The 18,336-nt window shown below is 39.5% G+C and overlaps 1 protein-coding gene across 2 annotated transcripts in view; it reads left to right on the forward strand.

The window, feature by feature from the left end:
* Positions 1 to 18,336, forward strand: part of AFF2 (ALF transcription elongation factor 2) — a 498,887-nt gene that overhangs the window by 295,809 nt on the left and 184,742 nt on the right. For both annotated transcript variants that reach the window (XM_002806427.4, XM_077988255.1), the window contains exon 4: positions 14,539 to 14,583. In XM_002806427.4, coding sequence (XP_002806473.2) covers positions 14,539 to 14,583 — 45 coding nt within the window. The remainder of the gene's footprint in view (positions 1 to 14,538; positions 14,584 to 18,336) is intronic.

An 18,336-nucleotide genomic window follows, 5' to 3' on the forward strand; every position in this document is an offset into this window, starting at 1 on the left:
GTTCTTAAAGTTTTGAATTAAGGGGTAAATATCTTTACTTTCAGGATTTAGGAGATCTCTCTCATGAGGTTAGATTATCATTTATAAAGAACTGAAACTGAGGATCTTGAAAACGCTAATTGTAAAGCTTATCATTACAGAGTAGATGTCAGATGCTGCCCTGAAACTTTGTAGCATCCTGATAAGGTGTCATGCTTTCCTTTTCAGCATAGATTGCAAAATGAAGGGTAAAACATTTAGAAATTAATAAAGCATATTTATAAAAAATATACCTGGCCATGAGCAGTGACTCATGCCTGTAATCCCAGCACTTTGGGAGGCTGAGGCTAGCTGATCACGAGGTCAGGAGATCAAGACCATCCTGGCTAACATGTTGAAATTCTGACTCTATTAATGATATAAAAAAATTAGCCAGGTGTGGTGGCACCCACCTGTAGTCCCAGCACTCGGGAAGCTGAGGCAGGAGAACCGCTTGAACCCGGGAGGTGGAGGTTGCAGTGAGCCAAGATTGCACCATTGCACTCCAACCGGGGCGACAGAGTGAGACTCTGTCTCAAAAACAAACAAACAAATATATATATGTGTGTGCATACACACACACACACACACACACATATATACACCTAAGTGTCAGACTAGATAATTTCAAGATTAGTGTGATCATAATAAATTTTTGTTTACCAAATACTCTCAGCCTAGAGCTTCTCAGATAACCAATTAAAAGCACACTAAGTATTAATGATTGCATTATTTAAATAGGCATATTATTTTAGGTTTAGAAGGTCCCTCTTCTTCATGATAATGCATTTTCATGAAGAAAGATCTTAAAACTGATTCTAAGGATCTTCAAATAACACGTCATAGTGTAGTATATGTTGATGAGTTTATTTATCTTGAGTTGGGAGCTTTTACAGATTCCAGCTATATGTCTTCACCACAAATCTTGTTTTTTTGTGCTCATGGCATGAGTGAGAATAAATGGAAGTTGTGGAGTCTGTGAAGGCCACTGGAGGGAGATTTCCCAGTCTCCTAATATATCAGTGTCTCTTCCTATCTGTTTCTGATGGGGTCCTACAGCACGTCAACATCCTTAGGTAAAGAAAATCTTCCTAAGAGGGAGCAGCAGTCACTGAAATTAAATTAATGAAACCCTGCATCTGCTGATCTATTTGACAAGAAGGAATTCGGGCTGCCAACATTTAGAAACCACTAGAAGTAATCTCCATTGGAAACCAGGCTTTGACTTTCTGCCCTGGGCTGCCCAAAGTATTGCAGTAGAAAATGCGAAAGTAAGTTGAACTTTGAATTATAATTTCAATGACTGTCTAGCGAAATGGATTCATGCTCTGGCACTGCACCTTTGAGGCTGTGGGTTCGTTCACATAAGATAAAAATCTGTCTGGCCTGACAGTTGAAAAGGTTGCAAGAACACTTGATGTCTGATGGTCTCAGTGTATTGCCAAATCTTGATTAAAATGGAAGACTTTGGAATAATTATGTTTTGTTTTTTTTTCCAAAATAATCTTTTCAAACAGAGCCATTTCTACATGTTTTGGCTTTAAGTTTATTGACTTAGCCAAGTATAGATTGTATTTTCACTACCATTTAGCAATAACATCATACTTAACATGAAGCTCTCACATAGTTGAGATACTTTGGCCTTGGGGCCAACACGTTATTTTTGAAAATGACATCTAATTGTCATTGTAACATCTTTAATATTAAAAACTGAACTATCTACATTTTAATGCTTCCACTTTAACTCTAGAGCACATTGCCTGTCATCTGTTTCCATTATGAAAATACTTGCAGGAATGGCTTAGCATTTTTACTTCTGTAGATCATGTACCTGTGAAATGTGTAGGTTTTAATTTTAGATTAGAGACATCTACTAACTAGAGATTAACACAAGTTGGATCTTTCTAATTAATCTGCTTTTGGACCACAGATTGATAGACTTAACAGACACGAGTCACCTTAAAGACTGGATTCTAAGCCAACCCACTTGTTTTACATCTGGGAAAACTGTGACTTGCCCAAAGTCATACAGTTTGTCACTGAACCAATAGAGTTTCTTCAATACAGTCAGTTCATGTATATTAAGCAGTATCTCATGAAGTACTAAAAGAGTCCTGAGGGCGGGGACAAAGTGTTACATATAGATGTCCACCATACTCAGAGAAACTCTATTCAGATTCATCTACCACACTTTCTGTTCTCAGCCAATTACATTTGACTATGCCAAAAATAAGGTACTTTCAGGAAACTACTTTCTGTCTTTTTCAAATGCTAAAGTCACTCTCTATCTGATTGTTTTCTCTTATTCAAAGCTAAGGTCCTGTCTTGCTCCCTTGCTTGACGACCCAGATCCATGGACAGTTTTTGCTTTCATGACTTTCTGTTGAAGTTATTGTCAGAGTCATGCATCTGGCTTTTTAAAATAGGATCACCACATAAACTGGGATTTCCAGGATAGCCCTGATTTCAATTCATTCTCCCCATAAATTGATATTCTAGAAATTTCCATATTTGGTCATGTAAATCACGTAATGCAAGCTGCCTTTGGTACCCACTGAAAGAAAATTTTTTTCTGCCAATGTGCCTCATTTAGGGATCAATAAAAGATATCTGCTAACATGCACTGTAATTCCTTACTTTAGATATGCAGGTCTTGTCTACTCATCTATAGTATACGCTCCCTGTCTTAGTGTGTCTTGTGCTTCTATAACAGAATATCTGAGACTGGGTAATTTATAATGAACAGAAATTTATTGGCTCACAGTTTTAGAAATTGAGAAGTCCAATGTCAAGATGTCAGTATCTGCCACAGGCCTTCTGTCTGCATTATAACATGGTGGAAGGCATCACATGGAAGAAGTTGGAGGTTGGGGAGAGACGGAGCGAGAGAGAGAAGCAGAAACAAAAGAGTGCCAAACTTGTCATTTTATCAGGAGCCTACTCCCATGATAATGACATTAATTTATTCATGAGGGAAGAGCCCCCATAGCCTAATCAACCCTAAGGGCCCCACCTCTGAATACTGTTACAATGGCAATTAAATTTCAACATGAGGTTTTGAAAGGACAAACATTCAAGCCTTAGCACTCCCTGTGGACAGCCATTGTTTATCATGTACTGCATTTCACATAATGCTTAGCTTAGTGCACTGTGCATACTGAGGGTGCAATGCATATTTGTCATTTGGGATTATTTCTTTTACATGAACAGATTTTCCAAACCCCAAATTTAGAAGTACTGCAACACATTGATTCTGGTCAAGAGTAGGTCTGGTTAGTTCATTAAGAGTTTATTTTATCAGTAATGTGGTGTGCTTGTACCTGAAATTATAAATGCCTGCCAGGTATCTGTATCCTGCATACTTCCACAACTCAGAAATAATCAATACTTTGTTTTCTTGTGGATGCGAGACAAGTTAGGATCACTGGTGCTGGGTATATGCTGTCCACGTTAATTGGCATAGACCTTTAGGCTTCATAAACCATGGTACACCATGTATCACTCCTTCTTTGTTCTTCAGCATAAAATTCAATGGGCTTGAGACGCTCCACAGAGCTGGCCCACACTTAATGTCACAGACCCTTTATGACACACACTATGTCTATTTCAGGGGTTTTTGCAGAGTGATTTTCTGGAAAAGTGCCATGCCCTTCCATGAGCCAAGAATTTCAGAATGTCTCATAAATGGTGGACAGACTGGACTTTGGGGCCTCTCTCCAACTAACAGAAGATACTAAGTAAGGTCCAGGGGAAGTTTAAGAAACAAACTTCCTGTGTTTGTTCTATTGATTTTCCTACCAACAAGAAGTGTAACAAATTGTGATGTTTCCAAATAAAAAGCATCAGGAATAAGCTCCCATTTTATTGAGTGGTTTCCTGGACACACATGCAGGTGCATTTTGGAAGAGGCTGGATATAGCCAGAGACAGGTAACAAAGCCAGGTCACTTAACAAAGCAGGAAAGATAAGGGCCACGGTTGCAAATCATTATTTATAATCAAACGAAATGGTAATTTTGCCAACACTCCCTTCTCAAACATAAGACCATCATCATGGTAATCAAACTATTACTCTGACACAGTTTACTTACCAGGAGACCAATCTGAGATTGATGACCTGAAAATGGAGGTTGTCTTTCAATTCATTTGAAATGCAAACCGAGTAGACAACCTATACCTACTGTGGCATATTTTTAAAGCAAAATCAGCACCTACATTGACCTCCTATTTACATTTCTTTGAGAAGAAAAGAAAATCACATAAAAGCTATCAAGAAACACATTTCACAGCAGGCAAATTAATTGGTTTTACAGTATTTGAATGGAGGGTTTGTCAAATAAAACATGCCGTGACAGTTAATAGTGTCATTTAGAGCCAGAAAATTATTGGCTTATTTGTTATTGGATAAAAGGAAGGCAAACATTTTGTATTAGAAAGTTTTAATGTGTTTAAAATCCTCATTAGGGATTAATGGACATGCTTGCTTAGCACAGCGCCTCATTAATTTGAGGCTAAACAGTTACTTCTGTGTTTCAATCTCAGTGTTGTTTCTTAACTTTTTTTAATTTCTCTTTAATTAGATCTTGCATTTGAGTTTGCTCTCTATACCATTGGAGATATAGATTTAATTAATGAGATTTATAAATCTAATGAAAGTGAGTTATTCTTAGCTATCGTTTCATTTTAGTGAGCAGTTAAACCACATGTAAGTAGGCGCAGATCTAAGAGATTTCAGAAGTACAGAAAAAATGTGAACTTCCCTGAATATATTTAGCTGTGTCACTTGGCATTAATAGATAAAAGTGTTTTAATTAGAGTCATAAATAATAGGGGAGCTGGCGAGGATTCAGTTCCCATGCACATGGCTTGTTCTTTAGGATCATCACTGTCAAAGAAGAGCAATTGTAACTCTGTTTCTGTGGAATTTCAGTGTCATCCACTGGCAATTAAGACAATCCTAAGTGCGGAGTATAGAGAGTCAATAAGGTTTGTTAGAGGTTAGTATGAAAGTGGAGCCACTTTCTATCAAGTGTATTCTGTTGTCACTTTTATTGAGGGCATCTGTGGGTACAATTTATAAAGTCTATTCCATTTACATTGCTTTAAGGGGAATTTAGTTAAAGGAAAAACTGATAACTGAGTTTTTTGTTTTGAAACAGACGGTTAAATCATTAGCTATTTATTTGTAAGAAGACCATTGTAGTCTCTTTAAGGTGAGGGATTGTGAATGTCAAGGTAAGACTTTTTTTTTCTAAAAGATTTTCAAAAAATAAGAGCCAAAGGTACATATTTAAAAGATTTTTTTTGTAAATGGGGTTATGGAACTTAATTTAAGACCCCATAATATACCTGTGGCAATGCCTTCAGAAATTACCATAAAAACCTGAACTCCCACTTTTTTTTTTCCCATGAGGAAGTCCTTGTATCTTAGACACTGTAAATGAGTTGAAGAACTTGTCAATCCAAGACATATAAAAGATAATCATATTTTAAAATACTGCATGATAGCAATCATATATTAAATGTGTAAAATGCTTGCTTGAATACAAAATGTTTCAATGATTAAAAATAGCTCTTCTTTAAACAATTCAGAAACTCCTTCTAATGTTCTAAAGGAATATTTCTCTCAGGAGGATATGAGTTAATAGAGTTCTTTGTGCTCCCAAAGAGACAGAGTAGCATTCAGTTAGGCCCAGAGGAGATCCTCAAGCCTTGGGGCTTATATTCAGCCCTGGGTTTAATTTCATCTAGCCTTCTGGATACTGTTACAGGAGTCACTACTGTGGAGTCCTGGTCATTAGTCCTACTCCTGTGCTTTCTACTTATTGCAGTCAGAATGAAACCTCTTCTAGATTAGAACAGTTGGAGAACTGTGAACTGTGGTTAATTAATCAGTGTTGGAAAAAGCAGAAGCTAACGATGAGGAGCAGTGTCACCTTCATCCAAATCGTCAGAGCTACTTGGCTTCCAACTCCCTTCTTTCTCCCCGCCTCCCTATCCCTTCTATTATTCTTCCCTAGCAAGTCTATGATCCATGTTTCTGTTTTCCAAGACAACTATTCCAACCTTTCCTTTTTCTTCCAATTTCCAATAAACACACCCCACTCTTAGCTGATGATCTTGCCGCATACTTCATAAAGAAAAATAAGATACGACCAGACAAGTACCATCTCATCTTCTTATCTTTAATTTCTCCAACCCAGCTGCTTATGTACCTGGGCACTCTGCCTTCCAACCTGTTACAATGGAAGAAGTGTACAGAAGTGTCCACGTTCCTATTTCAAGCCAACCTCTTCAGTTGTGTCTTGATCCACTCACTCCTTCTCAAGGATTTTGCTTTTACAATCATCCACTTTCGCTTTGCCACACTTTCTCCCTCTTCACTGAGTTCTATGCATCAAGTATATAAATATGTCTTAATATCATCCCTCTTATAAATACAAAACCAAACAAAAACCTTGACTCCACATCACCACTTCCTATTATTCCATTTCTCTACCCCCTTTCACAGTAGGAATTGTTTATTCACTCTCTCCACTTCTGCCCCTTCCACTCTCTCCTCAATACACAATCAGGTTTACATCCCCACCAAGCTGCTGAAACAGCTATGACCAAGGATACAAATGACCTAGATATTGCTAAAGCCTGTTCTGCAGCCTCAAACTTATTAATGACCACTTTTTCCTGGAAGCACTTTTTCTTCTAGGCTATTGGGACCCCATGCTTGCTTCCATACACACTTTAAGAATTCATTTTTGGCTTTGGAATACATGACATGTGATAGATAATATACCATGCTATGTGCAGTGTGGCCTCCTGGCAAAGGGACTACTGCATATAGCAAAATACATAAAATAGGAAAGAATAAAGCAGAGTGTTAATAAAATCGTAGAATCTAAAAGATGTGTGAAAGATCCCGTAACCTGGTGACCAGCCCAAAGTGAAGGTGTTGTTTGTTATTCTGTGGCAACATAGGAAATGTAAGATAATAATGTGTGTGTGTGTGTGTGTGCGTGCCAGCATGTTTGATATTAGCATAAATTTAACTGTTCTGTATTTTGAACAAACTGGCCTGTATTCAGAGATTATGCCTTATTAACCTTTTGAAAGTTGTAATGTTCTTTTACAAAATAATAGTGCCAGTGGTTAATTTTGTTTTATAATGCTCTTATTGATAAAATAAAAAGTTAGTAATCTTATATGTATTCCTCATTATTTGTGTACTGTTATGTGAAATACAAAACACTGGGTACTTGTAATATATTCCCATGCCTTTACTGTATAGGCTGCTTAGGCTGCAGGCTGGTGAGTGAAGAAGCGTATTGTCCCAAATTACACAGCTAATTAGTGGTAGAGCTTGGACACATAACTACTGCTTCCTGTCAGGTTTTTTCACTACTTTATAAGATTTGTTACATGAAAGTGAGATCGCCGCTTTGCAATTGTTTACTTTCTCTATATTATGAGCTTATAGTATTAAGAGCATACTACAACTTTAAAAACGCTAACATTTACTCTTTAATTGACAGAATTCAAAGGTGAACTTGCCTCCTGATATATCTTTTTAATATATTTAGATAATGTATTAGTTCACTCCATTTTGTATATCTCTAGTTTTACAGTCTTCTCTTTTATTATGAGAGATTATTATGGGCCTGCACACAGACAGTCATTACCATTAATGGGAGCACACTAAGTAGGGATTAAGTGGAATCTAGATTTTGATCCTAAATGGTCTTTGGTTGCAGTACTAGGACTTTGGGACAGAAGTGAGTATCCTGCAGGCCCTGAGGAGTTGGCTGCTTACCTAGGAATTTCAAAAGGAAAGGACTAGGGCTGGAAGATCCGTGGATTGTAGGGCAAGCACCAAAAGAAGAAAGAAGGTCAGGAAGAGCATAGGCAAGAGAGGGCAAGCAAGTGGGGTCAGAATCATGGAGACTGGCAAAGAGAAGTAGGAGATAGCTCGAGTCTGATCCCAGAATGATGGAATCATAGCAAGAAGCCTTGAGACTCTAAGTTGGAGATCTGTCCCTGTGGAACCGGGCTGGAAGACCCTACTCAGCCAGGGTATGAGTCTGGGTAGCTGCAGCAGTAGTAACCAGAATGGCCTCACTGACTAGCCCAGGGGACTTGAGACAGAGCATCCTTGAGGGAATGTGAGGCAGGCAGCAAGGTGCTTCCAGATAGGTTCTTGATTTCTAACAGTAATATTTCTAGATGTTTACCTTGTTTTTCTCTAAGACTGTAATATACCCTCATTCCCCCATCTCCTTTTATAGCTCACTCTTCTATAGAAACTAGTTATTAGAGCAAATAAATGAACAGTGAGCTAATGGCTATTCAGAGCCAACTGAATTAAGTACTCTTCACTTGAAATTCCATCTGCCATTAGGTACTCTCAGCTGATGATGGGCCTTTCTGCATATGCATTCCACCATTGCCCATACCTAATGTAATCACTGAAGAGGTGTCCTCATAATGAAGCATGTCACCCAACCCTCCTCCACCCTTCTCATCCCCACTCTCCCTTATCTCTCTTGTCATATCCACTCAAGTCCCATCTCCAGTCTCCTTTTTCACCTTTAATGAGAGCCAGCAGATGGAGAAGCAGCCTGAGACTCTTTACGCACTGGGACCCTGAATAGGATTTAGTAATTAGCAACATTCATAAGATGTCGTGGGAGCTGGTTTACAAGACGACCAAACTATCTCCTCAGTGGTTCCAAGGCTCAGAGTGCTGACACCTTTCTAAAGACTTTTGAGAGAACTTAGCATACAAAGTGCTGATGGAGACTTAACATGCACCCCCTACTAGGCTAAGGTACTTTTATATACCTCACTTCATCTCAACCTCACAAAAATCCTAGAAGTGGATTTTTTAAACTTTCTCTTACATAGATAGGGATACAGAGGCTCAAAGAAGTTCAAGTGGCTTGCCCAAGGTCGTAAAGCAAGCTGAACTTCAGAGCTAGGATTGAAATCCAGTTCTATGGAGCCTCAAAGACCAGGCTCTTTCCACTGCCCCCTTGGAGCCCCTAGAAAATACAGTAAATTATCTCATTCTCAAAGAAATAACAGTTCATGGTTATCTTTTGGTTTTATGTTCATGTATGATTCCAAACAATGGGTCATTTCCTGTATTTGGCTTAAAAAGACATATGTTAAATTATTTTGATCTTCATGCTCTATTTTTTGTTCTTTTTGTACTTTGTTGGTGCATATTAGCTTGTTTTACATGAAGTATTTTGACCAGGAGACTTACTTAAAAATTGGCCAGAAGCAGTATTTTAAAGCAAACACCAGCTCTTTGGATGCCCAGGATTTTTGCTGTATTAAAATGAAATTAGAAGATGAGCTGGTTAGCTGGACCATGTAACTGTTGTGAAATCGTTTTTGTTTTGATTAAAGTTGTATTACCCGAGGACTTCTATCTACAGCTTATGCAATATTAACTGTTCCCGTTTAATCATAGACTCATGAATACAAACTAGAATAGGGACGGTTAAGGTGAGGCAGGAAGCAAGGGACAGACAGATCCTAATGTGAACTGAGTTTGTAGTTTTCCAAATTCATTTTGGAAAACTGGGACTCCCTGGATAGAGACATAGGGGATTTCATAATGCATGCAAATAGGAACTTCAGAGACTGCTGTCCTGTGTTTTTACAAATTACCAATGATGGGAATTACAAATTTTAAAAAGCTCGAAAACTCATTTGGTAGTACAATATCATAACCTGGGTTTTTATTTTATTAGTAATTCTGTGTCAGGGGACTTCTGTGTACCACAAATCAATCATGGGGATAAATGGGGAAGTTTGTTAATGAAAGTACAAATGGAATTAGTTTGGAAGTCGCCATCAGTGTCTGTTGTGGATATTGGTTAACTGGGCCCAGTTATTTAATTTGCAATTAAATTTTCGGTTTTTAAGTTTTACTTTGAGAAAGTGTTTGTCTAGGTGGAATATACCTAGACTAGTGGATTATGATTGCCAGGTATTGTGGGACCACCCTCAGGATGATTTTATGGGAAAAAAATGACTTCTCTTCTCTCACAATCCCTTAGTAATAATATACTCAGAGGTATGCATTGAGCTCCTCTGGATTAACCATGTGATGATCATTATTCTATTAATGTTTTACATTAATCTCCATGTTTTCTATTAGTGATGGCTGCTGCTTATGTCTCTCAATGCCACAATCAGCATGTTTTTGATATCTTGTATTACCCTAACCGCTAAGAAGTATGCTCCGATTAAACCATCCTATGCAATTCATTTATTGTTGCTGCAGTTAATTGAATATTTGATGATTTAAAGGAACTCTGATTATTTCATAAGATATGTATTTATCACCAGGCAGATAATTTGTGCGTGATCTCTGTGGCTACATGGAGTGGCAGCCTGCACTGTTAGATGCAGAGAGGGTAGGCACTTGTGAGGGTTCTCGGTGAACTCACCACCTGCCCGATGTGCACCTCCCTTCCCTGGCCCTCAGAGGACCACATCCGTGCCCAGCACAAGAGGGTCGTCTGGGGCCAGGAGTGAGAGCACAGCCTCCCCTGTGTGTCGTGCAGCTTGCTTTCTGCTCCAGGAGGAGGGGGCGGAGAGGGGGAATGAGAAAGGACGCTGCAGCTCTGAGTGGCTAACTTGGCGCTTTGTGGACTATCTGAATACTCAAGAGTGGATTTAAAGAGAGGAGAAGGTGCCTCCGGAATTAAGCAGCAGCTTGGCAACTCAACGGGCAGCAGTTCTAATCCCAGTGCCACCACTAGTTCTCTTCCTCAGTCTCTGTCTTTCACACCTGTCCGAGTAACTCCTCCAGAATTACTGCAAAGACGTGTGGGTGTCTGTGAGAAAGAGAAAGAGAGTGCAAGAGAATAGAATTTGGGGCTGAGCCCCAGCCTTAGCTCAGCTTTCTTCCAGTGTGCAGAGTGACCCTGGTGCATCTCCGCAGGGAACTCAGTGACTGAAGTGGCCTCAGGTGGCCCCATCACTTCTCAGCCATGTCGAATCCTTGGCCTCTCACTCCCATATGGAGCGAGGACTACAGTGGGGACCTCAACGGCTGGGAGCTTCTGTCTGACATGGCAGTGTCGGTGAACCCGGTAGGTACCCTTTCCCTGGCACTTAAATCAGACCTACTGTTTGGTCTTGTCTGTTTCCCTGTAAATGTTGTTTCCTCAATTTGCGTGGAGTCTTGAAGGCAGAAATGGTGTTGTCTTCAGTGTCTTTAAATCCTCCCTCTTGGCACCATCCTGAGCACAGTGTGAGCTCAATCAGGATTTGTTGTCTAAAGAAATAAATGGGAGAGCTGATGAATAGGCGGACAGGCGAATGAATGCGATCCTATTACCCTTGTCATGACTACCTTACAATGTATGTCCCAGTGGGTTTCTAATTGTTTGTTTTCCTATCCCATCTAGACATTTAACTCTGAGAGAAAGAACCCGAGACTCAGAGTGATTTGTATTACCAACTCTCCATGTTTTGCACTGTACTAGGCACGTAAGAAATATTTGCTGGTTAATTAAAAAACACTTGCAGGAAGGAAAAGCACTTGCGGTTCAAACGTGGTTGTCTTATGGAGAAAACAGCTGTGGGCCTGGGCTAGATGAATTTGTAGAACTAGTGACTTTATGAGAATGTTGGATTTTAGTGTTTTCTAAAGAAAAATATCTAAACACTGAGTGTGAATGCATATTTATTTGACTGCTCTTGCCTTTAGAGTTCTTCTCTGTCTGTCCTGAGTGCTGCCGACTCCAATAGTCAGTCATTATTAAATGTGCTGCAAAGCTTCAGAGTCCACAACTTTTTCTCTTTTGACAGCATTTCCTCCCATAAAGAAGTGGATATTTATATTTCGAAGAGGGGAGATGATATTTTCAGTTGGCAAGAGTGAGTCAAATCTTAGTTTGAAAAGATGAGAAGACAGGACTTAAGAAAAGTAAGGAGAACAACAGGACAAGGGGTAATAACTTAATTCATTGTATTGGGCTTTGCGGATTACAAAGCACAGTCACATCACTTATTTCACAGGAGGCTCACAGGAGCCCTGTGAGATTTAAAAAGGATTGGTATTACTATTATTCTTTCCTTTTCTTTTACATTTGGAAAAACTGGAACTCAGAAAGGTACAGTTATTAAGTCCTGTTCCCAAGTGGTAGGGCCAGGACTCCCTCCCAACCCTTTTGACTCATCAGCAGGTGCTCTTGCTGTGTCTGCATATCACTCATATATTTTCACTTTGATTTAAAAATTAACGCTGATGTGTTTGTGTGGGAAAAGGGGAACAAAGACCTTTTCATGAGACTGGGCCATACATTTTTAGCCTAGGCTGCACACTCTAATACAATGCAACAATGATATTGAAGATTTAAGCCTTTCTTATAATCCTTTGACCTTTGTATTTGGGGAATGTGTTTGTTAGAAGTTCAAGAACTCTCTTGGAAAATACAGTTGCTGGAGCACTGAGCAATGGAATGAGGTTGTATTTGCAGTTGAGAACTGCCAGTTTAGCTGTATAATCATATAAACATGTTAGACTAGCATCTTCCAGTGTATATTCTGCAAACATTCATTTTGTGAAATAGCAGTAGTTATTAATTGAAAAATAAAACAAACAAACAAAAAAACAACTAAAACTAAAAACCCAAGACTTAAGGGCCAGGGAAGTTGGGAATGTACTTTATTAAAAATTTTAGACAGGTGTCTCACACCTTTTTATTTGCATCATGGATCTCCAAAGAGGGATACAATATGGGTTGCAACATTTCCCATACTTCTTTGGACACAAAACCTTTTATTTTGCATAACTACTGTCCATGGGATGGTCATCTTTTTAGTACTTCCCCACAGCTTATAGTTGTGCATTAACTATGTGATTCTTCATATTCACCTTCCTATTGAGCCTGTAAACTCCATGAGTGAGGAAATTGTGTCTCCTTTTGCTTCCCATTGTAACTCTGCCTAGCACCAAGTGGCACAGTCCTTAACTCTCCAAAATTGTTTGTTGAATGAATGAATGAATTGTGCTACACCAAATCACCAGTGGTTCTCTATCTGAAACCTGTATTTTAGATTCTTTACAAGGTATGCCCAGCCAACTTAAGTCTTTTCTTCTCCTATTTCTTCTACCTAGTATTAGAGTATTATTGTTATTGGGAGGATGGCTGTATAAATTTGTCATCCAAACTGGAGGACATTTTTGAGAGAGAAAGGGAATACTATCAATAATTACACAGATAACAAGTGTAACCTGGGGTTGTACTGGGCCATCTAGAATTGATAGCCCTTCATTATTGGTGACTGTCTCAGGCTGTCTCTCCTATTTGGGATTTTAGGCCTCTTGGAGTGGGGACTTTTACATGTAGAAGGTCTTCAATAAATACTGGTTGTAATGAATGCATGTACAGAAGTGACTATAATTCTGTTTGAAGATTTGCTGTATTGTTTAACTTGTAGTTTTGTCAGGTGAGGAAATCTAGTGCCATATTCTATTCTTCATTTCCCCAAGTATAGTTGAGTCCATATTTCAGTCTGTTGGGGAGTTAATAATTGTCCTTGCAAGAAGCCTGGGCAATGTAGATGTAATGGCAGTGCTCTCTTAGCAGGACTGAGCGTTCATCTTTCAAGGCAGTGAATGAGAGACCCACTGTTCTTACCAGAGCAGGCAGGAAGCAAATGTGATCAGACTGCAATCCTGGAGAGGGTTAAGGTGTGAAGGGGAAATAGGAATGTTTGGGGGATGCCTAAAACCTGCACAGATGACGTGGTGATCAGCAGACATTTTTCTAGATGGTTGCCTGACTCTCAAGTTCCTGATGGTGCACTGTCTTGCAACTGGTATCTTATTTTATTATCTCACTTCTTGCTTTCACTGATTATGAAGCACCTGCAGGAAAGGGCTATGGGCCTGACATGGAATAAACCCTCAGTACCTTTCTGCTAGTGACTTGAATCTTGATTCATTAGGAAGGTGTCACACTGGGAAAAATGGATCATGGGATTCACTGAGTATACTTCTTAGACTTCTTGTAACTGCCAAGGCAAGCATGCAATTTATGCAGGCCGTTATCCTTAGTGTTTTGTAAGCACCTAGTTGGACTCCCAAGTTCAAAAAGAACTCAATTTAATCACAAAGTGTTTTATATAGGCCTCATATTTTTAATGAATAATATACAAAAGTATGTCAGAGGGTCAAAGATGCCTTAAAGATCATGAGATCAAGCTCTCTTTGGATAGATGAGCAAAGAGAAGCCCGAGGGGATGGGGGAGGGGTCAGTGCCTAAAAGCAAATCAGTGACAGAACAAGGAGTCACTTTCTTTCTGCACCATGCACTGCGATCTTACCACTTCATTAAAGTAAAACAAAATTAGTCATTTGCAGAGATATTCTTTTGTATTTAATAGGAAAAAATTGATAGCTAGATTTTCTTGCTTTACAGTTTGTCCTACAGAGTAAACTATTGTACAAGAAGAATAAATAGATTGTGCCTAATGTTTTCTATTTATTTTGTTTCAGGTAAGTCTTCCCAGTGATCCAAGCTGTGTTGAAGAAATCTTGCGGGTGAGTTTAAACCTTTATTTTTGTGCCTTTTAATAATGAAGCAATCTATCTGCTTAAGCTGTTTAAAGTAATTACTGTTCTGTTTCAAGGAGTTTCATAATGGGGAATCCTGACATTCTACTTCAAGACCCTTCTGCTTATTCCAGTGGCCTCATTTCTTACCTGTCTTCTTTCCATTTTGTAATCAAGCTAGTTTTCTAATATCACTAAGCTTCTGCCCTATCCATTCCTACATTCTTCTCAGACACTCACCACCTTCTTTAGGAAACTTTCCCTGTTCAAGCACCATACCCTAAACCTTTGCCTTTTACCTTTCTGGGACCTCAACTCAATCTCACTGCTGCCGCCCACTACGTGGAACATGGTTATCAACATTGATTGTGGCCTATAATGAGGGGAAGAGATGTGGGAGTGGGAGAGGAGGAGAAGATGAGAGACTTGAAAATGATGGCATGTTGTGGGAAGTGTTACTTATGGAAGTGAGTGTATGTGTGTGAATGCCTTGGGGGCAGAACAAAGTTGAAAGAGTGGCTATAATCTCTCCTGAAGTAAACAATTAAACCAAAAGAAGAAACCAAATTTAAGTGAGAAAAACATATCTGTCTACTGTCTCTGGCCATTGGCATCAGAAGGCAGTATGGAATCTCAAGAATAGGAATCATGGTAATGAGCTGCTGTACCGGCTCTACCATTTGTCACTTCTATGACCTTGGACAGATTACTTTATCTCTCTGAATTTCCTTTCCTTGTCTGTAAAAGAGGACAATAATACCTGCCCTAACTCCCTTATAGGCTACCAAGTGGTATATAAATCCTTGTTATTGTAATAAATGATGACCAGTGTAGTCATATAAAAACCATGAAGGCTTTCTATCTGGGAAAGAAAATAATCTGTGTGCCAGTGAAAATTCTGCATTCCCTTTCCTCAGTTACCAAAGTCACTCCAACTCCCTCTTCATCCCCCTCTCCCAGTAAATGCCTTCTCAGCAGCCCAGTGTTTGAAGCAAGCCCTGAGAAAATGCAGCCAAAGGAATAGTCAAGAGCCAAAAGCTGTTTACCATTGAATTGGCTTGCCACCCAGAGTATACCTGATGTGCACATTCGTGCACCTGTTTCAGCCCAAGAACATTGTTCTTGACTATTAAAGAGATGAGTCAGTCATATCACTTTGATCAGTGATAAGACTATATGGATTAGGGCAGGGGTTCCCAATCCCAAGGCAATGGACTGGTACCATGTGTTCCTCATGAGAATGTAATGCCTTGATGATCTCAGGTGGAACAGTTTCATCCAAAACCATCTCCCCACCCCTACTCCCACTCCCTACCCCCTCATCTGTGGAAAAATTGTCTTCCATGAAACCAGTGCCTGGTGCTAAAAATGCTAGGGACTGCTGGATTAGGGCTATGCTGACTACTTTGGTAAGATAAGAACCCAGCAACCCCTCAGTCATCTGTCTCAGTCATCTATCTCAGGGGCCCGACGTTTTGGGTGGAGACGAGGCAGCTGTTATGAGTGCCACAAAAGGAATGCACTATGGGAACTCAGCTGCTTGCTCCTTTCCCATTGGGAAAATACATTCAATCCTTGCTCACTTGTCAACAGCCTTCCTTAACAGAAGGTAGTAACATTGAAAGAAATGTCTTACTCTGCTCTACATAGTAACCTTGTTATTCCTTTCTTCTCTGAGTCACAAGCATAAATAAACTCAGTGGCCTTTTTCTTAACTCCCAAAGGAATGCCAGACATACCTCAAAATCTCTACCTAATTTGTCACAATTGAAATTACCTACTTGAAAGCAACCCGGCCCTGGTGCCTAGGTGGTTGGTTATGTGACTAAATGCAGGAAGGAGGGTGAACACCTGGCAGAGGCTGGCAACACCAGTCTCCTAAAGGAGCCACTTAGAGAAACAACAGAATTTCACTTACACATGGAAAGAAAAGAAGCAGGTTTCCTTAATAGGCTCACAAAAGATAACATGCTTTGAGAAAGTTACAAAAGTCCTTCTGTTATTCTTGAAAGAGAATCTAGAGAAATGTCTCTTTTTTTGAAGGGCTATAGATTGTATAGAATTCTTTTTTTTTTTTTTTTCCAACAACGCTGTTAATGAGTGGGCTTTCTTTTATTAAAGAATGAATGTTTCATTCCCCATGCTTCAAATAAAAATAAGCTTTCTGAAATTTGCGTCCCCAATTTTATGACTAATTGTTAAATTTTTATAGACCACCTTGCTTGTCACAATAGAGCATGCTTGTTGGGCTTTTTGTCTTAATTACACATTCGTGTTCCTTTTGGTTTGAGGGCCTTAGAGGCCTGTGGCGGGTTCCACAGTAAATTTGTCACCTCATTCCCCATAAACCCCCTTCTTAGGGAAAAGTACATTTTCTCTTTCTCCCTACCTCTCCTGGCCATGTTCACTGCTTTTCAAACTAAGCAGAGGCCCAAACAAGGTCATCTCTCCTCACTGAGGGGAGCTATGCAGAGGAAGGAGCACCAGCCCCAGAGTGGAGGAGCTGGCTTCCGGTTGCTCATGAGATTCCCTTATTTCCTAGCTGTGTTGCTTTTCAGTGTCTTCATCTAGAAGCATGAGCTAGTTATTACCCCCTCCATCTCTCTACTCACCTCCAATGAAGGAAAATTTAAATTATGCACATTGTTTGCATCTGCACCATGAAAATCTGAGTCCATTTGCTCTCCCATCTTTCCCACTTCCCTGATCCCCCTTTTTTCCCTCCACCACCTGGCAAGCAAACATATGCAAACCCACTTCATCTCACATGGAGACAGACTTCTTTTATTAACCAAATGCAACACAACCAGCCTTTCCCCACTCTCAGCCCCTCAGTCCTCCAGGCTATGGAAATGCTTTCACCTTATGTGTTTTGTTATGGCCCCCTTTGTCAAAATGCTGTCCAAATTCAAGCCAGTTGGTTTCTCTTGAAAGCCCCTCTCACCATTCGTCTGACAATGTTCTCAGCACCCCTTCAGACCAGCGGGTCCACTTTTCTTTCTTTGCCCCCCTGGGCAAAGTGCTATAATATGCCGGAGCCCACCTTGTCTTGTCTTCCAGCAATTTTCTTCTTGCCCTCATGCCCTTGCAGATGCAATCAGATTACAACAGGCTAACTTGACCTGATGTGTCAACCTTATTTTCCTATAGCAGGTGACGGCTTTTCAAAGCACTTGAATCTCATTGTCTTATTTGGTCATAAGGAATAAGGTAGTTTCTTATTATTTCATGAAATCGAGGTCCAGAGAGGTTAAATGACCTGCAATCCAGGGTGGGGCTGGTATGTGGCGGAAGTAAAATAGTATCTGGCCTTTGTTTTCTAAATCTAGTGATCTTTGCACTACACCCAACTCTCAATCACCCTGTCACAAATCTAGAGTGCGAATCTCTGAATATTAAACAAAATTGCTTTAGACAGTAGCTGACATTTCCAGCAACTTTAAGAATACCAGCAAACCAATATAATTTGAACAGATCTTAGAAATTAATTCTGCCTTTTTGTCATTCTTTAATATTTTTTAATCTAATTTCAAATAATAATAAAACAATAGCAAATTTGCTTCTAATAATAAAAGAACTGATAATAGTAATGTGTGGTCTATTGCATGCCAGGCACAGTTCGTAAGCACATTATGTCTTTGAACCTTCACAACAACCCTCAAAAACTGTTATTAGTCATGCTTTACAGAATGGTAAAGAGTGAAAGTCAGAGAGGTGAAGTAATTTGCCTCAGGTCACAGT

This window comes from Macaca mulatta, chromosome X, assembly GCF_049350105.2.
Source record: "Macaca mulatta isolate MMU2019108-1 chromosome X, T2T-MMU8v2.0, whole genome shotgun sequence".
Lineage (NCBI taxonomy): Eukaryota > Metazoa > Chordata > Mammalia > Primates > Cercopithecidae > Macaca > Macaca mulatta.